This window comes from Orcinus orca, chromosome 17, assembly GCF_937001465.1.
Source record: "Orcinus orca chromosome 17, mOrcOrc1.1, whole genome shotgun sequence".
In the NCBI taxonomy this organism is placed as follows: domain Eukaryota; kingdom Metazoa; phylum Chordata; class Mammalia; order Artiodactyla; family Delphinidae; genus Orcinus; species Orcinus orca.
In genome coordinates, this window is record NC_064575.1 from 49,341,054 (window position 1) to 49,361,429 (window position 20,376).

Genomic DNA, 20,376 nt, shown 5'->3' on the forward strand with positions numbered 1-20,376 from the left:
ATCCTGGCTTTCGCATCCCTCCAAAGTTCCCTTGGGGACCTCTCAGGGCACGTCCCCCCGCTTCACAAAATTGCAAACATCTTTGCCCATAATTTCAAAAGTCTTGCCTGGACTAGACTTTCTCTGCTCCTTCAGGGTAGGAACCTTGTTTCCTTTCCGTCCTGGCATCCTTAGTCCCGTCCCCACCCAGGGGCCTGGTTTCTGGCCAGTGGGCGCTCTGTTAATATGAACTGGCACCGGTGTTCTGGGTACTGCCAAGACAGTTCCTGGCACTTGTCACCAGTTAGCCCAATTCTCAACACTTTCTTCTTCATCACCGTCATCGATGGTCTCCTCCTGTAGATCATGACCCCCAGTTCAGGAAACAGGACCCCCGTCATGCCTTTCTCCCTCCAGGAGATGCTCTCCTCCGCTCCCCACCCCACTCCCCTCCGCCAAGAGCCCAAAGCTCCTTGTTTTTCTGAGCCTGCGTGCGGCTCCAGACCCCCGGGGTCCGATCCCCGCCTGGGCTTGGGGACGGACCGCGCAGAGCGAGGTGGCAGCAGGCAGGGCGTGCGGCCAGGGTGCCCAGCTCCCGGGGCTGCCTGCAGGGTGGGGCGGTCCTCGCGGCCTATCCCTCTCCGCTCCTGCCCCATCCCCAAACAGTACACCCCTCCTCCCGCCGGCCCTCTCCCCACCCTCCGCGGCGCCGCCTCCCCCGCCGCCTGCCGGCGCTGGCCCAGAGCCGCCCAGGCAGCCAGCGAGCGAGCGGAGCGCTCTGGGATGGGACTCGGAGGAAGCGGCGAAAGAGGAGACAGCGGCAGCACCTCGGGCTTCTTCCTCGGCTCCCACGAGCGATTCCCGAGGAGAGCCGTGGCTCTCGGAGCGGCGAGGAGGCCAGCGACGAAGAGCCGGGAGTCTGCGCCCCTGTCTCGCTTCCCAGGCGCCGGCGGTGGCTGCAGGTGAGCGGGGCGCGCTCTCCCCGGGGCCCTGCCTGGCCCCGCAGCCCCGAGGCGCAGACAGACAGACGGACAGACAGAGCTTGGGCACCCACGCACGCGGGCGCGCCCAAAGGCCCGCGCCCCGGCCCGTGTGCCCCCGCGCGGTCCCTCCCGTCGGACGCCCCCTCCCGCCCTGGGCCCCTGGCTCCCGACCCCTCGGGGCAGAGGGCGAGAGGGAGGGCGGCGCTGCGGGACCCCCCGGCCGGGGCCAGTTGGGCCGCCCTGGCCGGGCGAGCTCCGCGAGCTCCCTGAGCCCGGCGCAGCGCGTGGCAGCCATCCCGCAGCGCCCCGTGGGGGCGCTGTGCCCCGCCGCGGGGCCGCCCAGACCTGGCCTCCACCGACCCCGGGAAAGGGAGACTTGTTGAGCGGGGATGCGGCGTGATTGCTGTCCAGCTGGCCAGCGGATCGATTCCGACTCCCCGCCTCTGTCGGCTGTTATTTTAATGCCCGTGTCATCTGCATTTTGTTCTTGGTTCTCTAGGACAGCTAAAGCTCCAGCTTCCCTACATTGCGGGGAAAGGAAAGAAAGGGGAGGGCGTTTTGTGGTAGTTGCTAGAAACCCCGAGGGCAGTTTGGAGAGAGGACAGAAAAATGGGGACCCTCTCTCGTTAACGTCTCCTGGACTGGACGCACAGGAAGGTGCACAGGAAGGTAGCTCCTCGGGAACACATACTCCCGCCCGGAACAAACCCAGTTGACCAAGTCCCAAATCGTCATAAATCAGGGAGCTGGGCTGCATCTGCACCAAGTGCATTTAATTGGTTTCCCGCTGCGGGGGTGGGGGAGGGGTGGGGGAGGGGTATGGTCAAGACCAGAGACTCTGGGGTTCGCTTGCTTAGGTTCAGACCCCGGCTGTGAGTGAAGCTTACAGGTTGGCAACTTCGGAGTTACCCAACTGCTCTATGCCTCACTTTCTTCATCTGTCCAATGGGGTTGATAATACCTAAAGGGCTGTGAGGATTGAATTCAAGTCCTTAGAACAGTTCCAGGCATTTTAAGATTGGTGATTAGTTCCATCACCTGTCTCTCCAGAAAAGCAAGGCGTTCCTACAAGCAGTCACTTCCTCTCCAAATCAGGAAGGTGGGCCCTCTGTGGGTACGTGAGGGTGGCAGGTGATCTACATGTATTTAACTGGAGTTTTCCATTCAGGAGTGCATCCTACACGGTTCTCCCTGCCTGTTTCTCCCAGCCTCAGAAAACCATATTGCTGTTCCAGGATGGGTTTATGGTCTGGAAAGTTTCCTCTCAGCCCCTGAAGCTTGGTCCCTTAGAACCCCCTGTTGAGAATGCACGTAGATATCTGTTGGGTCTTCACCTTCTGTTTTCCTATCTGCCCAAACTTTTAGTCCTGCCAGTAGAATTCAGTCAGACCTCTGTGTTGCCGGGCTTCTCTTTCCTACAAATCCAGGGTTCCGGGCTCAGGAGTCCAGGCCCTGGCAAGCTGGAGGCACTGAGGCCTGAGCTCACTGGCTGGAGGTGCCGTACTAGAGTCCACTTCTCAGACACCCTCAGATGGCTGTCATGCTCTAAGCTCTTACCAGCATCACCATATATCTCTGTTTAGCAAGAGGTAGTTGAAATGAGGCCCAAGATTTAAAGCAAAGGAAATAGAAGATTGCTCCTTGAAAGGTAGATGAGGAATACGAGGATCACTGAAGGTTCTACAGAGAAATCCCACAGTTTTCCTAGAATCAGCTCTGCCTGGGGCGAAGAGGGAGTGCCAGTGTAAACGCTGGCCTGCAGGGTGTTGGGTGTGAGGCTGGGTGGGAGGTGAGAAGGGACGTGCTGGGACTCAGGGGTGAGCAGCTGCGTTTGAGGCCAGCCAAGTGAGCCAGAGCCTCGAATGCTATCCCTGGGACGGGACTGGCTCCCCTCTGGTTTATAGCATGTGTGTTTAAGAGAGCCCTTTCCTGGGACTCCCTGTCTTTAGGGAGGCTCAGGAGGGCACCCCTGTGTAATGTACATGTGGGGATAAGTCAGGAGGGTCAGAGGAAGAGGGAGGCCGAAGTGCCAAAGAGAGAGTGGAGGCTGTCATTGCTGCTGCTAGTAAACAGTGCCAGGGAGGCCCTTCCAAGGGACCAGTTGCCACTTGGAGCTCTAGCCGTGAGGTCGTCTTTGAACCCTGCCAGGTGGCTCGTTAGACAGCCACCACTGCCTTACCTGGTAGGACCCTGAAAGGGACTCAGAGAGAAAGGCAGGGCTGGGCTCTATCCCAGAGGCCTCGGCTGTTATCAGTAATTGGTGGTAATGATGCTGACAGTGATGAGAGGTTGTGGGAGTACGACCCTGATCTTGGCACCTGAGGGACCTGGGTTCCAGTTTCAGCCCTGCCACTCATTACCTGCAAGGATTTTGGAACGTTACTTAGACTCCCTGCCTCAGTTTTCTCATCTGTAAATGGAAATAGAATTGTTGGGAGAATTAAATTAGTTAACACACATGAAGTGCTTAGTATAATGCCTAGCTCAGAGTAAGTGCTCAATATTTATTACCTATACTTATTATTATCTGAGCCTCAGTTATATCATCCATCAAATGGGGACGATACGATCTATGTCATAGTGTTGTTATAAGGGTTAAATGAGATCATTAATGTGAATTAATCTGCCAGTGCTTGGAGTGAGTTGATTGAAAATAAGATTTTTACCGAACTGTCTGTATGTAAAGTCAGTGGCTGAGCAGGTGGGCTAGCTAACATTTTTCGAAAGTTCTTTTTAGAGTATTTATTGTCAGGGAAAACTTTACTGTTGGAGACCGTGGCTCCATCCCCATTGGAATACCCCACTGCTATTTTAGGTTATTGTACTAGTTTCTTATTGCTGCTGTAACAAATGACTGCAAACTTAGTGCTTAAAGCAACACAAACTTATTGTCCCTCAGTTCTGGAGGTCAGAAGTCTGAAATAGGTCTCACCGGGCTAACATCAAGGTGTCGACAAGCTATGTTCCTTCTGGAGGCTCTAGGGGGAAAGCTGTTCCCTTGCCTTTTCTGGCTTCTGAAAGGTGCCTATGTTTCTTGTCTCCTGGTCTTTTCCATCTTCAAAGCATAGCAGCTTCCAGTTCTTCTCTCCCTTCCCCCTTCTCCCCCCTTCCTCTCTCTTTTATAAAGACCCTTGTGATTACGTTGGGCCCACTTGAATGATCCAGGCTAATTTCTCCTTCTCAATATCCTTAGCTTAATCACATCTGCAAAGTCCCTTTTTCCACAAAGGTAACATATTCACAGATTCCGGGATGATTAGGTCATAGACATCTTTGGGGGCATTATGCTGCCTAATAAACAGTTATTATTAGAGAAAATGATGTAACGCAAAGGATTTTTTAAAAAGATTTATTTATTATTTATTTCTTTATTTTTGGCTGCGTCAGGTCTTAGTTGCGGCACGTGGGATCTTTGTTGAGGCATGCGGGATCTTTCCTTGTGGGTGCAGGCTTCTCTCTAGTTGTGGCATGTGGGTTTTCTCTCTCTAGTGGTGGCACGCAGGCTCCAGGGTGCGTGGGCTCTGTAGTTGAGGCAAGTGGGCTCTGTAGTTGTGGCATGCGAGCTCAATAGTTGTGGCACGCGGGCTTAGTTGCCCCGCGGCATGTGGGATCTTAGTTCCCTGACCAGGGATCGAACCTGCATCCTCTTGCAATGGAAGGCGGACTCTTTACCACTGGACCACCAGGGAAATCCCAATCAAAGGATTTTATCTCACTTCTGTTGAGGGCTTATCCTTGCACCTTCCCAGTTAGGTGAGTTTGTTTTCACTTGTCTTAAAGATGAGAAGCTCAAGACCACAGAGGTCAAGGCTATAGGTCAAATCTTTTGTGAGCCCTGGGTTGCTTCAAACTCAGTTCTGAAGTTGCTACTTTCACAGTTTCTCCCTTTCTTTGACAAACCCTCAGCTTTTAACACTAGCCCCTCAGAATGGTCTCCTTTTCCCCATCAACAGTGTTTGCTGATTTTTTCTAGCTCCTTCTCCTTCTCCATTTCCATTGAAATACAAAGAATGCCCCCATCCCCAAGATCTCCTCTAATAAAATTACCACCTCTCTGAAATTTCCAGACAGTGTGTGTATTAGTTTCCCACTGCTGCTGTAATAAGTTACCACAAACTTAGTGACATAAACCAAGTTTATTGGAAGCAACCTATACATCTATCCACAGATGAATGGATAAAGAAGATGTGGTATATATGTACAATGGAATATTACCTAGCTATAAAAGAGAATGACATAATGCCATTTTCAGCATCATGGATAGACCTAGACATTATCATATTAAGTCAGACAGAGAAAGACAAATATCGTATGATATCACTTACATGTGGAATCTCAAAAAATGATACAAATGAACTGATTTACAAAACAGAAATAGACTCACAGACAGAAAATAAACTTATGGTTGCTAAAGGGGATAGTGGGTGAGGGGGGAGAGATAAATTAGGAGTTTGGGGTTAACATATACACACTACTAAATATAAAATAGGTAGACAACAAGGACCTACTGTGTAGCACAGGGAACTATACTCGATATTTCATAATAACCTATAATGGAAGAGAATCTGAAAGAGAGTATATATATATTATATATAATATATATATGTATAACTGAATCACTTTGCTATGCACTTGAAACTAACACAACATTGTAAACTATACTTCAGTTTTTAAAAAGTTTATTATCTTATGTTTCTGGAAGTCAAAAGTCTGAAATGGTTCTTACTGGGTGAATTGTTCCTTCTGGAGGCTTTAGGGGAGAATCCATTTCCTTGCCTTTTTCAGCTTCTAGAATCTTCCCTCATTGCTTGGCTTGTCGCCTCCTTCCATCTTCAAAGCCAGCAATGTCAGGCTGAGTCCTTCTCATGCTGCCTCACTCTTCTGTTTTTAAGGACCCTGGTGATTGCGTTGGGCTCACCTGGGTAATTCAGGATGCTCTCACTATTTTTTTCTATTTTTTAATTGAAGTATAGTTGATGTAGGGTATCTCCCTATTTTTAAAGTCAGCTGATTAGCAACTGTAATTCCCCTTTGCTGTGTAACATAACATATCCACAGATTCTGGGGATTAGGACATGGACATCTTTGGAGGGACATTATTTTGCCCACCCCAGGGCTTGAGAAGGAGTTCCAGGTCAGGACCAGCTGTGCACCCTCATTCTTACTAACACCTCTTCCAGAATGTGCACAATAGCCATCTCAAGAGAGAACACCCATTAGCCTCTCTCTAAAATCTCTGCTGCAGCTCACATCTCTCCCTGAATCCCTTTGTCCATGGCATGATCAGAGAGCAAGGGTGGCAGGAGTAGTACTGCACACTTCACTTGTTAAGTAAAATTTTAATCAAAAGAACATATAAAAAGATGCACAAACCATAAGGGAACAGTACAATGGATCTTTTGCAAAATGAGCACTCTTATGTGACCATCTCCCAGATCGGCACCCCAGAAGCCCCACTTTGTGCCCACAATTACCCAATTAATTATCACCTCCCCCTGAAGGTAACTGCTCTTCTAACTCCGTTTGCCTGTTTTTTAAGTCAACTTTTTACTGAAGCATACATATAGAAAGGTGTGCAAATCTGGCGTGTAGCTGGATTATTTTTCATGAACCTGCAGTCAGCATACTGAGTAATCAGCAGAACATTCCCAGTACCCCACAATCCCCCCCTCACGCCTCCTTCTGCGCACTGACACCTCAAGTGTAACCACTATCCCGATTCCTAAGATTGTAGATTCATTTTGTCCATTTTTGAATTTAATTTTGTTCAATATTATGTTTGTAAGTTTATGATGATATTGCGCCAAGCGGTAATTCACTCATTTCTATGGTTGTGTAATAGCCCATTATATGCCTCCACCACAGTGTATCTGTTCTCTTGTTAAGGTTGTTTCTATTCACAGTTCAATTTGAAAGGGAGTGATTCCCTCCCTGTATCTCCATCGTCCTAAACTCAATCCAACCAGCGGTAAGAGACGTTGTATGGAGCTACCGGGCTGGAATGGAGGGTTAATATGTGTGTGTGTGTGTGTGTGTGTGTGTGTGTGTGTGTTGGTGGAATGGATGGGGGTGTTTCTGAGGTTAGCATTGTAAGACAGGGCCAGATTATGGGACTTTGAGTGCTAAGCTAAGGAATCTGGATTTTTTTTTTTTTTTTTTTTTTTTTGCGGTACGCGGGCGTCTCACTGTTGCGGCCTCTCCCGTTGCGGAGCACAGGCTCCGGACGCGCAGGCTCAGCGGCCATGGCTCACGGGCGCAGCGGCTCCGCGGCATGTGGGGTCTTCCCGGACCGCGGCACGAACCCGTGTCCCCTGCATCGGCAGGCGGACTCTCAACCACTGCGCCACCAGGGAAGCCCAGGAATCTGGATTTTATCGGCTTGGTATGTAGAAGTCACTGATAGTTTTTGAGCAGGTGCATGATAAGCATGATATTATGTTGGGAAGATTGAATTCAGCTAGTGCCAGATGGCGTCAATAGGAGAGACTTAGAAACAGTCAATTAATTAGGATTATGATCAACTCCAAGTTATACAGAAAACAGAAATGACAGTGACCTGAAGAAGGAAGTTTATTTCTGTCTAGAAGCCTGGAGGCAGCGTGTCCAAAGTGAGCATGGGGTCGGGGACCCACAGTTTTGTGCCCTGTCACTTCTACCATGCAGCATGACTTCCATTTTCATGGTGCCTCGTGGTTCAAAATGACTGGTGGGTTTCCAGCCAGGATGTGCTCATTCCAGCCAGCAGGAAGGAAATAGCAAGGCGGTCATTCCCCCACCCCTCCTTTAAGGACACTTCTCTGAAGTTGTACTCGCCGCATCCACTTCCATGCCCCCTAACCCCCATGCAGTCACCTGATAGGGAAGAAGGGAAGACTGGGCATCTTGGTCTTTTTCCAGCCCCATTATGTGTCCAGTTAAAAAGTGACGGTTCTATTACTAAAGAAGGAGGGGAGGATATTGGGGGGCAACAGCAGTGTCTGCCAGGACCTTTGTAGTCTCTCCAATATGAATAAGGGGCAAGCCTAGGGCTGTGACCTTGGTATGGATAGAAAAGGGAGAAGGCATGCGAGACCTCACGTGGTAGAACATGGTGCTTGATTGAATGGAAGGGAGGAAAGATAAGGTAGGAATGACCATATATTCCAAAATATGAAGTGAGGGGTTTTTTTTCCCTAGAAAATGATTCCTTGGAAAAGAGGAAATTGCTGTATATGTGAGTCCTTGCAAAGTCTCTCAGAGTATGTGGAACTCTTTGAAATACGTTGAACAAAGTACTACTGGGGGAAGACACGTTAGCTTGAAATGTCCTCAATCAGTGTGCTAATTTTGAATACATGTAGAAGTCAATGACCAAAACAGTAAAAGAAAAATCAACTCACATTTAGTCATTATTCCTCTGGGCACAGTTTCACAATTGCAAGGGCTGGACGACACTGGATACGATACTTTAAGAGCAGCACAGTGAATGAGTAAGTTGCAGAGATGGTGAATTTATGCCTCCAGGACATATTAAAAAACCCAACAACTGTCCTCATGTTACATAAGTGGGAACTGGTGGTCTGAGATAAAATTGCCAGTGACAGCATCATATATAGATTCAGAAAGTGCTGTCTCTCAGACAACCTAGAAGTAAAGATGTCAGAAAACAAAAAAATCTTTAACGTTGATGAAATACTGATGTTAGAGAGGCAAGCATTTGAAAACTGTTTTATGACATGAGAGAAAACACTGGTTTCTGAAACATTTTTAATGAATAAAGCATTATTTCTCAGTGAATATATATTTTGTAATTTCAGATGTTTTGAATATGCATGTATGAGTAAATGGATACTTTAATTATTATAACTAGATATTTGATATTTCATCTATATCATTTAAAAATTATGTATTCAAGGCCAAGGAATCTGGGGCAGAGGCTCCTTCCATCATAGGAGAGAGCCATTAGGGTTGCCGGCGTTAAGGCAAACAGAGTATGTAGACGAAGACCTGGGCTCGGCCTTGGCAGTTGTCAGGTGCAGAACTAGGGCCAATTTGATTCAACATTTATTGATCTTTTGTTGATCAATAAATGTGTTTATTCAACATTTACCTATTTTCTAAAACTTTAGTTATGAAATTCAGCATCTAGCACGTGGGTGTGGTTTCAAGGAACAGTTCAGAGTCTAGGCAGGGAGACAGATATGGAAACAAGAAAAAGAAACACAGTGCTAGGGAATTCCCTGGTAGTCCAGTGGCTAGGACTCCGTGCTTTCACTGCGGTGGCGTGGGTTCGATCCCTGGTCAGGGAACTAAAATCCCACAAGCTGCGCAGCGTGGCCAAAAAACAAACAAACAAAAACCCAGTGCTAGAGCAGACAACAAACCCGTTGTCAGGGGTGCGTAGAAAAGTCAATCCTTGCTGGGAAAATCGGAGAACATTTTAGAGGGTGGGTGACATGTGACTTGAGCCTTTAGGAATGAATGCGTTTTTGAATAATACAGAAGGTAGACCAGGCCAAGGGACCAGCATGGATGGAGGCACCCAGCTAGGACAAGAATCTGAATTCTTTTGGCACCGGTAGAGGGGCTGGGGTGCACGTGGGACTGCCATGGTTGTAGGGCGGGCAGTGGTCTGTCATGGAGGGCCTTGAACATGAATGTTACGTAGTAAGGCCATAGGTGGGTTCTGAGCACGGAAGGGGCAGGACCCAAGGCAGGAAGAGCAGTTCCAAAGCTTCTGGAGAAGTCTGGGTGAGAAATAGACTGGAGCATTGCTGCAGTGGCAGGAACCGTCAGGAGGGCTGGAGCAGGGGCGGGAAAGCCAGGGCTTGTCCACCCATGAATGTGATGGTGACGCAAAGGACACATGGAAGCTGAGGCCGAGTTTCCAGTCCGGGTACTGGAGCAGATGGAGTTACCTTGACCATGAAAGGACTTGAGTCTGTACCTGGAAAGGCTGGGCGGGTAAGCAGGCCTTGACCACTGGGTGAAAGTCACAGAAAGCCAATGTCAGGTCAATATCTAAATGTCAACATCTAAATGGAGGTTGGGCTCCATTTGCCGGCCCTGTGGGAGCTGGGGATTCTGGTCTGAGGTGGGAGACGGGAAGGAAGGCCTCTGGGGCTGCTGCGGCCCCAGCCCTGTGTGACTGGTTCTCACTGAACACAGAGTAGTTAGTATGCACACTTGGTGTGCCAATGGAGTGGCCTTTGAGGGACAAAACTCTTAAATATGATGTCTAAGAACTTTCAGAATTGGAGAGGGGACTCAAAATCTCTTTTTTAGCAAGTAGGCTGGCTGCCTGAGAGGTGGCGGGGGTAGAATCTTGGCTTTGTCACTTAACTAGCTCTGAGACCTTGGAGAGTGTCTTTCTATCTGCGGCCGCCGGTGTTCCTCCCATGAAATTGGGACCTCGTCCACCTCACAGAATGACTGTAGGACCAAATGAGATAACAATATACAAGCGCCCAGCTCACTGCCTGGCCCATAGTAGGCACTTAGAAAATATTAGTGCTTTAGCTCCTTTGTCTTCTTGTGCGGGGGCAGGAAGAGGGTGTCATGCCCATCTTCCTCAGGGGAGCAGCGTTGTCCTGTCCTGGGCCCCTGTCCTGGGCCTGTGGTCTGGTTTAGGCTGAGGAACGCTGCTTCCAGACCACGCCTTTCATTTCGTGGCTGACTCGTTAAAGCCCAGAGAGTTAAATCACCTAACCGAGGTCGCAGCGTGTTGTGACAGAGCCAGGCCTCTCCTCTCAAGGCCCACGGCACGTAGTGCTGGCTCTGATGGGATGCTACGCCATCTGTCGATTTACTTGAAACAGCGATGCTTAGAACAATCCCCTCCTCTCTCTCTGCCCCACCCTCTTGGTGAAGCTAAATGAAAAGACTCATTGTCTCATGGAGAGGAGAAAAATTGCTAGAACAAAAGTCAAAGCTGTTTAATTGTTTTAAAAAATATTCTTTCCATGCCCCCAAATGCTTCATGGAATCTGTTCTGATTGAATTAACCTCTATTTCTCAGCACAACAATGCTTCTCATATGCCCATGTGTGAAAGGAACTGTTTCTCAAACATCATTTTGTTTTCCAGTTGGAACTGGATCTGGCTCCTGTTCTTCAAATGCTAGCAGCTGTAAATGCCTCCCTGAGAAACAGTGATTAATGTGCGCTACGTGTACTGACTTATTTTTTCTTGTTTCGCTGCCATTGCATTTTTTTTTAAAAAGCCTGTCTTGTCTGATATGAATATTGCCATGCTGGTTTTATGTTGACTTGTATACAGTGTCCTTTTCCCCATTCTTTTAGTTTCTATTAAACAGCTTTTTAGAAGTCCAACTTAAAACAATCAAATTCATCACTTTTAAGTGTATAATTTGATGGGTTCTGACAAATGTATAGAGCCATGTAACCTCCACCATAATCATGATGTGAACATTTCTGCCACCCCTGAAATTTCCCTCCCGCCCCTTTGTAGCTGACCCTCTTTTCCCATCCCACTCCCTGGAACCATTGATCTTTCTGTCACAGAGTTTTGCCCTTTGTTGAATGTCATATAAATAGAATTGTTCAGTATGTATTCTTTTTGTGTCTGGCAGCTTTCACTCAGCCTAATTATTTTGAGATTCACCCATTACATCATTCCTTTAACTGCTGAGTAGTAGTCCATTGTATGGATGTACCACAATTTATTTATCTGTCGGTTAATATATGGACATTTGCATTGGTCCCAGTTTTCACCTTTTACAAAGAAAGCTTCTATGAGCATCTGAGTATAAGTCTTTGTGTGGGTGTGTTTTTATATCTTCTGGGTAAATATCTAGGTTGCTGGTTTGCCCAGTTTGCCCAGGACTGAGTTTTCTGGGATGAAGAACTTTCAGTGCAAAAACATAGGCAATTCTAGGCAAACCAGACCAGTTGGTCACCCTGTGCTGTCTCATTTGGGAAGTGTATGTTTAACTGAATGAGAAACTGCTAAATTGTTTCCCTAAGTGGCTACACCATTTTGCATTCTTACCAGCAATGTATTAGGATTCCAGTTTTCCACATCTTCGCCAACACTTGGTTATATCAGTCTTTTTAATTTTTGTTATTCTAGTGGATTTGTCATGGAATGTCATTGTGATTTTTTTTTTTTTTTTTTGTGGTACGCTGGCCTCTCACTGTTGTGGCCTCTCCCGTTGCGGAGCACAGGCTCCGGACGCGCAGGCTCAGCGGCCATGGCTCACGGGCCCAGCCGCTCCACGGCAGGTGGGATCTTCCCGGACTGGGGCACGAACCCGTGTCCCCTGCATCGGCAGGCGGACTCTCAACCACTGCGCCACCAGGGAAGCCCCATTGTGATTTTTAATTTGCATTTTTCTAATGACTAAGAATGTTGAACATCTTCGCATACGTTTATTTGTTATCTGAATGTCTTCTTTGGCAATATGAGTGTTCAAATATTTTGCACATTTTCAAGTAGGTTGTTTGTCTTTGTGTTGAGTTATAAGAGCTTATGTCTGGAGATAAATGATATATCAGATAATGTTTTGTAAATCTTTTCTACCAGACTGTGACTTGCTGTGCCATTGCATTTTGAAAAAAGAACATTTGGGCTTCCCTGGTGGCGCAGTGGTTGAGAGTCCGCCTGCTGATGCAGGGGACACGGGTTCGTGCCGCAGTCTGGGAAGATCCCACATGCCGCGGAGCGGCAGGGCCCGTGAGCCATGGACGCTGAGCCTGCGCGTCCGGAGCCTGTGCTCCGCAATGGGAGAGGCCACAACAGTGAGAGGCCCGCATACCGCAAACATAAAAAAAATTAAAAAAAGAAAAAAAAAAAGAAAAAAAAAGAACATTTAAGAGAAATATTTTATTGAAGTACAGTTGATTTACAATGTTGTGTTAATTTATACTGTACACAAAGTGATTCAGTTATACATATACATACATTCTTTTTCATATTCTTTTCCATTATGGTTTATCACAGGATATTGTATATAGTTCCCGTGCTATAGTAGGACCTTGTTGTTTATCCATTCTATATATAATAGTTTACATCTGCTAATTCCAAACTCCCAATCCATCCCTCCTCTCCCTCGGTAACCACAAGTCTATTCTCTATGTCTGTGAGTATGTTTCTGTTTTGTAGATAAGTTCATTTGTGTCATATCTTAAATTCCGCATATAAGTGGTATCATATGGTATTTGTCTTTCTCTTTCTGGCTTACTTAGTATGATAATCTCTAGGTCCATCCATGTTGCTGCAAGTGGCATTATTTCATTCTGAAAAAGAGAGTTTTAAATACTTTTAGATACTAACATGTATTTTCAAATTATGGATTTGTGTGTCATTGTTTTAGTAGAGTAGTCATAAGTAAGCATCAAAGTTAATATAAGGTACATTAAATGGCTCAATATGACAAAAATTAGCAGTGTGTACTTTATATTAATTGGTTTGATTGCATAATGATGATAATAATAATAAGTAGCTATTGCTTCTTGAGCACTTACTATGTGCCAGGCAGTGTTCTATGTGCTTTACATATATCTGAGCTGATATAATTCATGCAACGACCAGGTTTCTTCATTATCCCCAGTTTAAAGATGAGGAAACTGAGGCAGAGAGAGGGAAAGTAACCTTCTCAGGGTTAGACAGCTAGAAGTGTTTATTTCTGTTTATTTTTTAACTCCCTATCCCTCATCTATCTTCAGGGCCTTTTGGTTGGCCATGGTAACTTGAAAATGCAAACACTTCTTGAAATCCACAGTAAACCCAAGCCACATGAAGTGGTATTTGTTTTTTGAAAATGATAAGTATCCACCACATCGTGCTCTAAATGTTTGGATTTAATTGCAGATGTGTCAGGATGGACGTGCGCCTTCAGAGCATGTTGTATACATTTTAAAAGAAAGAAACGCGGACTTTGTATTTGCTCAGATGGGAGGAAGGAGAACATCATTAAGATAATAAATCACATATAAATGACATAACACACTTAGAATGTCACATAAAATGTGATAAATACCAAGGAAACTTGACAGTAAACAGTAGGTTTAAGATCAGAGAAAGAGGGAAAATCTTTTTTCTTCCTTTTCTAGAAAGGAATCTCACAGATTAAGCTATGAATAGGGAACAGTCCAATTAGTAAAGAGTTTAATTTGTTCATAAGGGGTGGGCAGTAGTTATCTGTAATGAACTAGCAATGCTCTGGAGCTTCACCCCTTTATCAGCTGCATACCCTTGGGCAAATTATTGAACTTCTCTAGTTCCTGTAAGAATTAAATGACTTAATAAATTTAAAGCACTTGGCCCAGTGCCTGGCACATAGTAAGTGCTGAATAAACATCTGCTATTTTTAATAGAATTTTAATGCATAGTGAAAAGTGAGCTAGCTCAACACAGCAAGTGTGAAAAACTGTGGACTTTGAAGGTCGACATACCTGGGTTCATCTACAGGTCAATTCCTGAAAGCAGTTTGCTGAGCAAACAGTTCACTGAATTATTGAGTATTTACTTTTTCATGTTTTAGGAAGTGGTCCCTGCCCCTGCCCTGCCCTGTTTCCATGTCTGGTGGTGAAACAGCTATGGCCTTTCATGAATTGCCTTACGGGGACTTGCAGCTAATCAAGTTTTCTCTCATCGGTGAATTGGCAAATTAGCCTCTTACCCTGGGTTTGAATCCTTACTTTGCTACTTACTTTAGCTGGGTGACCTAGGTCAAGTTACTAAACTTCTCTGGGCCTCAGTTTCCCCATCTCTAAAAAGCAGAAATAATAATTCTGATTTATGCGAGATAGGTCTGAAGATTGAATGAAATCAACTGGGTGAAATTGCCAAGCACAGGATGAGGATTTAGTAAAGACTTTACAGCAGATGATCTTCCTTAAATGTTGTTCCTCCTTAAATATTCCCTCCTCCTCACTAATCTGTATAAATTAATAAATTGCTATGACACCCACTATAATGACAGAAACTAGAAGAAAAATATGTTTAAACCTAGTCCCAGGATATTGCCTTCTCCACGAGGGTTTGCCAGGCAGAATAGGCAACATCATTCACCATGTGGAAAGTACCTTTCTCATCCCATGTGAAACACTGAGATTGGCCATCCTGGGAAACCCTGGATCTGACCATGTCGCTTCCCTGCTCAGAATCTTTCCTCCAGAGCCTTCACACCAGCTACTCTCCAGGACCAGTACAGAAAACGGGTAAAGTCTGGTCAAGAGTGTGCTACTCTGGTTGAAACTCCCTCACCCCTGTGGATATCTGAAACTCAACTCAAGAGTCAAAATCCTTTCTGCATCCGAGAGCTTTGTGCTCAACGTTGCGTTTGATCCTATTCTTCTCTGGTCCCCTAACGCTGTTGCTTGTTTGCTTGTCCTTGCCTCCCCATGTGTGCCAGACACTACCCTGAATGCTTTCATTACGTGGATTAAGTCACCCAATTAACCATATTCCCACATGGCATGAGGAGGTTAAGCAGATTGCCCAAGGTCACACACAGTTAGCAAGTGTCAGAGCCAGGACACTTCAAAGCCAGGCGGTCTGGTGCCAGGGTCCAAGCCCTTAAAAATACTGCACCACGTTCCCTCTTAATAGATGTGTGTGGAAGGCAGGGAGGCTAGGAGGCTAAGTCATGCTATCTTATGCAACTGTATATGTATTCCTTGGGAAACATATATATTAATTTGTAGCATCCACTATTATTAGACTAAGAAAATATTGTTACTTGGAATCCTCAGATGTAGTTTTTCCTTTTTCAAATCCAAGATATAGAATGTGACTATGAATAATTGATAATGAACTTGATTGAAAAGAAACTTCAGGGTAGAGTTTTTTCCCCCAAGTTTTCCATTCAGTCTTACAGTGACAAAAAATTCAACTATGTACGCCCTGCTCAGAGTATCCAAGAACCTACCAGTGGGTCTGAGGGTCATACACACAAATGGAATTTTCAGTACAAGTGGCCTGTCTCATCTGGGGAAAGGCAGGGGGTGAGTCTGCAGCACCTAGCATTCAGGGAGACCCAGAAACCTCGCCCCGCCCTCTTCTCCCATTGTGTTTGTCACAGCCTTGCCCCTCTTTCTCTTCTTGAAGATGGAAAAGATGCTGGTGGGCTCCTTTCTGCTGATCCTCGGACAGATCCTCCTCCTACCCGCTGAGGCCAGGGAGTGGCCTCCTTCCAGGTCCATCTCCAGAGGGAGACATGCTCGGACCCACCCTCAGACGGCCCTCCTGGGTGAGTGACGGGGCTCCACCTACAGAAGTAGGAAGAGGTGGTCGAGGGTGGACCTCCAGACCAGGGGATGGGTGTCCGTCGGGGCAGCTCTCCCAGCCCTGGGTCCCGTGTTGGGCGTGCTGGGGGAGAGGGCATCTCATTGGCAACGAGTGCATCCTGAGTTGAGAATGTGGCTGTACACGGGTTTTCAAATGAAATTAAACCTCTTCTATTGCAAAGCTTTTCAGTTAATCCGAAGCTCATGACTTGTCTCCAATAAGCAACGGCACTGAGTTTTTATCTGAAAAGCCCTGGTTGGACTTACCTGGACAAGGGTGTTCTGAGAATTTTTTATTGGATTTGTCTGGCTAATCTGTGTTAACAATGCTTCCCTGCCTGGCAGAATGAGAAGTAGAGCAGGCGGGTTTGGGGAAGGTGGGAGCCGGCACAAGAGAGGTGGAATCAAGATATTAGAAATGGAAAATGTTAGAGGTCTGTTAGGCTCACCCAGTGAACGTGTTTTCTTCAGGTGAATTCTTTTCTTTCTCCAAGAGGAAGGAAAGGTCCTGAAAACACACAGAATATAGATGTATGGGCCTGGTTCTAAACATGGGCTCTGGAAAGCCTAGGATGTGGGGGGTTAACAGGAAGGCTGGCCAGTGGAAGGATGGCGGTTTCGGCATAGACCTGAGTTCATAGACCTGGCTCTGGTACTGACCAAGTGTGTACACTCAGGCAACGTGACCTCTCCGAGGTTCAGTCTCCTCATCTGTAAAATGGGAATGTTAATGCTGATCTTGGAATATTTTTGTGAGGAGAAAGCAAGATAATTAATATATGTAAATTATAGTCATGCAGTGAATGAAAGCTTTACCACAACCATCATTCCATGAAGTTGTTCTCCAAAACTGTGTTTTATATCTGTACCCCCTAAAATCTCACCCCCTGTGAAGGCCACTGAGAAAACTGCCCAGTGCCTGGTCGCCTCAGCATCCGAAATGACAGAGACCAGAGGAGCCAAAAGCTCTGTTTTGAGAGGTCAGAATCTTTACGGTGTTAACCTAAACAATGACTCCATGATGCTGGGCCCTCCATGTCTTTAGTCTCTTGAGAATCTGTTTCCATAGTGACATAAACATAGGACTTCTGCAAATGTGGAAAGGACTGGGGGATATTTAGTACGCTGATTAAAGGGTTGTTTTTTTGTTTTTTTTTTCTGCGGTACGCGGGCCTCTCACTGTTGTGGCCTCTCCCGTTGCAGAGCACAGGCTCTGGACGTGCAGGCTCAGCGGTCATGGCTCACGGGCCCAGCCGCTCCACGGCATGTGGGATCTTCCTGGACCGGGGCACGAACCCGTGTCCCCTGCATTGGCAGGCGGACTCTCAACCACTGTGCCACCAGGGAAGCCCTAAAGGGTTTTTTTAAAAACAAATTTCAAGATGATAAACATATACCATCATATGATAAACATATCTATCTATCTGTCATCTATCTATGTATCTATCATCTATCTATCTATGTATCTATCATCTATCTATCTATGTATCTATCATCTATCTATCTAGAAAGACAGAGGTGGTGGAGATGTGTAGGCATGTGTGTGGGAGAGAGAGAGAGAGCGAGAGAGAGAACTGGAAACGCCTGATTCCTAGATCAGCAGCAGCGATTACACAGTTGGGTTTCTGATGGGGATGCTTTCGGAATGAGCCTCTACACTCTTAGCCAGAAAAGCATACTCCTCTTGGTGTCAAATATCTCTGCCCCCATGCCGTCCCCACCCCCTGCCTCTCTCTCTCTCTCTTCTCTCCCCACCTCCGACACATACTTCGGAGGTAAAAGATCCTGTTTTGCTAAGGGCATCCATCCCACGTCCAGTATCCCCCCCTCCCCTTTTCTCATTTTGTAGGAGAATGTGTCAGGGACAAAGAGGGGGATGGGATGTGGCACATCTCTGCCCGCCAGGGGATGGCGTGGCCGCTCCCTGACATGCTGGAGGGCTGCTTGACTTGGGAACATGGTGAGTGAGTGAGAATAGTGAAACCAAAGGCCAACACCGCAACTCTGGCCTGGATCCTCTAGCGCCATCTGCTTTTGGTCTACCTTTGACAGCGAACAGAGATGGAGAAGCTATGCTTGTTGTGGTCCTTGCCCTGGTCACTTTTTTTGTGGCAGATCATTTTGGCTGTATTTGTGATATCCACTGCATGGTGTATTTCCCCAGTTACTTGCTTGCATGGGGTGTCTCTGAAAGTTTAACAGAGTAGAAGCAGAATTGTTTCTTAGGTTAATTTTTCGTTTGAATTTTCTGATTTTTAAAAAAATATTTATATTTATGTCTAAATTCAAGTCAGAGGCCCAGTAACAACTTGAGCCAGTTAAAAAAAAAATAATGCAGATATTTATCTGCCCTCCTGTGAATGTTTGCACGTTGCTCGGGCGGTAGCCTGTGATGTGTGGGCTTCCCTTCTACTTCATTCATTCATCTGGACTTTCTGCTTTGTGCCAGACATGAGGGGGTTAAAGAACAACCACCATCAGGAAGCACTTGTGCAGTGGGGGAGACAGACATGTAAAAAGGTCATTAATTTGGTGGAGTCGGTGTGCAAGGGTAGAGGCATAGCTAAGTTAACAGCTCTACTCTGCCTGCTGTAGGCTCAGTATAAGAAGGTGGTCTCAGGACCCTTGTACACTCAAAAATTATTGAGGATACCAAAGAGCTTTTATTTTTGTGGGTTAAGTCTACTGAGGTTTACTGGATCAGAAATTGAAATGGAGAACTTTAAAAACTATTAATTAGGGGCTTCCCTGGTGGCGCAGTGGTTGAGAGTCCGCCTGCCGATGTAGGGGACGCGGGTTTGTGCCCGAGTCCGGGAGGATCCCACATGCCACGGAGCGGCTGGGCCCCGTTGAGCCATGGCCGCTGAGCCTGCGCGTCCGGAGCCTGTGCTCCGCAACGGGAGAGGCCACGACAGTGAGAGGCCCGCGTACCGCCAAAAAAAAAAAACCAAAAAAACCCCTATAAATTAATTAATTTTAAAATAACAATAATAAACCCATAACCTAACCATAATGTAAGTAAAAATATTTGTATAATAATATTTTCTAAATAAAGAAATTGTGAGAAGAATGGCAGGATTTTACATTTTTGCAAATCTGTTCAGTGTCTGGCTTAATTAAAGACAGCTGGATTCTCATTTCTCATCCATTCAGTCTGTCATGAAATATTGTTTTGGTTGGGTTACATGAAGAAACTATGGCCTCACACAGACATGTAGTCAGAAAAAGAAGACGTTTTTTAATAGCCTTTTCATGTGATTATGGATATTCTCCGATAGGACACCACAACTTGACAAAAGGTAGTTCCGTAAAGGTTAACTGCAATGTGGAATCTAAAACCACATCAATAAACATTTCGAACGATGTTCACACGTAAGAGAGAGTATAAAAGGCAAGCATTAGTACTGTTACAAAAATAGTTTTGATCTCATGGACCCTGTGAAGGGGGTCCCCAAACCACACTTTGTAAATGGCTGGTTTTGGGAAACATTCCTAGGGAAAGTTGAGGCCACGTGGAGCTGGGAGATGAGCTGGCAGGAGAGGGGTGAGGCTGGAGCATGGAGGCGGGACCTGGTGAAGCCATCAGGGCACCCTGTCTGTCAGGCAGGTAGTCTGAGCTGGGGACAAGCCCAGAGGAGTTGGGAACCAGCTCACTTAGGACCTCAGGGGCTCCGACGAAAAGTCTGGGCTTCATGCTGCGGGGGTGGGAGCCCCTGGAGGACTCTCAGCTGACAACAGTGGCGATCACTGCTGACTCCTTTTCTACCCCCTACTGTGCCATCTGGACTGCCTAAGCCTTCCAGGGCTGGGGCAAAGGGCAGGGAGAGCCTGCAGTCCCAGGCCACCAGGAAAACCAGTGAGCACATTCTCCAACTCAAAGTCCCTTCAAGGCAACTATGCCGGCTGGTGGAGTTGGAGCCGCAGGGTGTGCTGTACGCAGAGCCTAAGCTCATGGAAACCTTCAGGTTCTTCCCTCTGCACCCATCCTGCATCAGTGGCACCCGTCCCCTCCCAGACTCTTCCCTAAGGTCCCCTCAAGGTGGTGCTAACTGGAAGTCCTGTTGCTTCCCATCCTTAACTGCTGCCTGCTTTGCTTGTGCACATTTTTCTCTTTACTATATCACAGTCATATGGGGCTGGACCTGTCGCCAGGGCAACCAGTGGGGGCATATCAGCCTTTTTGG

General features: G+C 46.6%; 2 protein-coding genes across 4 annotated transcripts in view; both read left to right on the plus strand.

Annotated features, from left to right (window-relative positions):
- Positions 1-378: 378 nt before the first annotated feature.
- Positions 379-1,345, plus strand: LOC125961710 (translation initiation factor IF-2-like). Its single transcript, XM_049700506.1, has 2 exons — positions 379-563; positions 646-1,345. The coding sequence occupies exons 1-2, from the start codon at positions 379-381 to the stop codon at positions 1,343-1,345; spliced, it is 885 nt and encodes a 294-aa protein (XP_049556463.1).
- MATN2 (matrilin 2) overlaps positions 805-20,376 on the plus strand; it is a 155,336-nt gene continuing 135,764 nt past the window's right edge. For all 3 annotated transcript variants that reach the window (XM_033438230.2, XM_033438232.2, XM_033438233.2), the window contains exons 1-2: positions 805-941; positions 16,014-16,155. In XM_033438230.2, coding sequence (XP_033294121.1) covers positions 16,014-16,155 — 142 coding nt within the window. In that variant the 5' untranslated portion in view covers positions 805-941. The remainder of the gene's footprint in view (positions 942-16,013; positions 16,156-20,376) is intronic.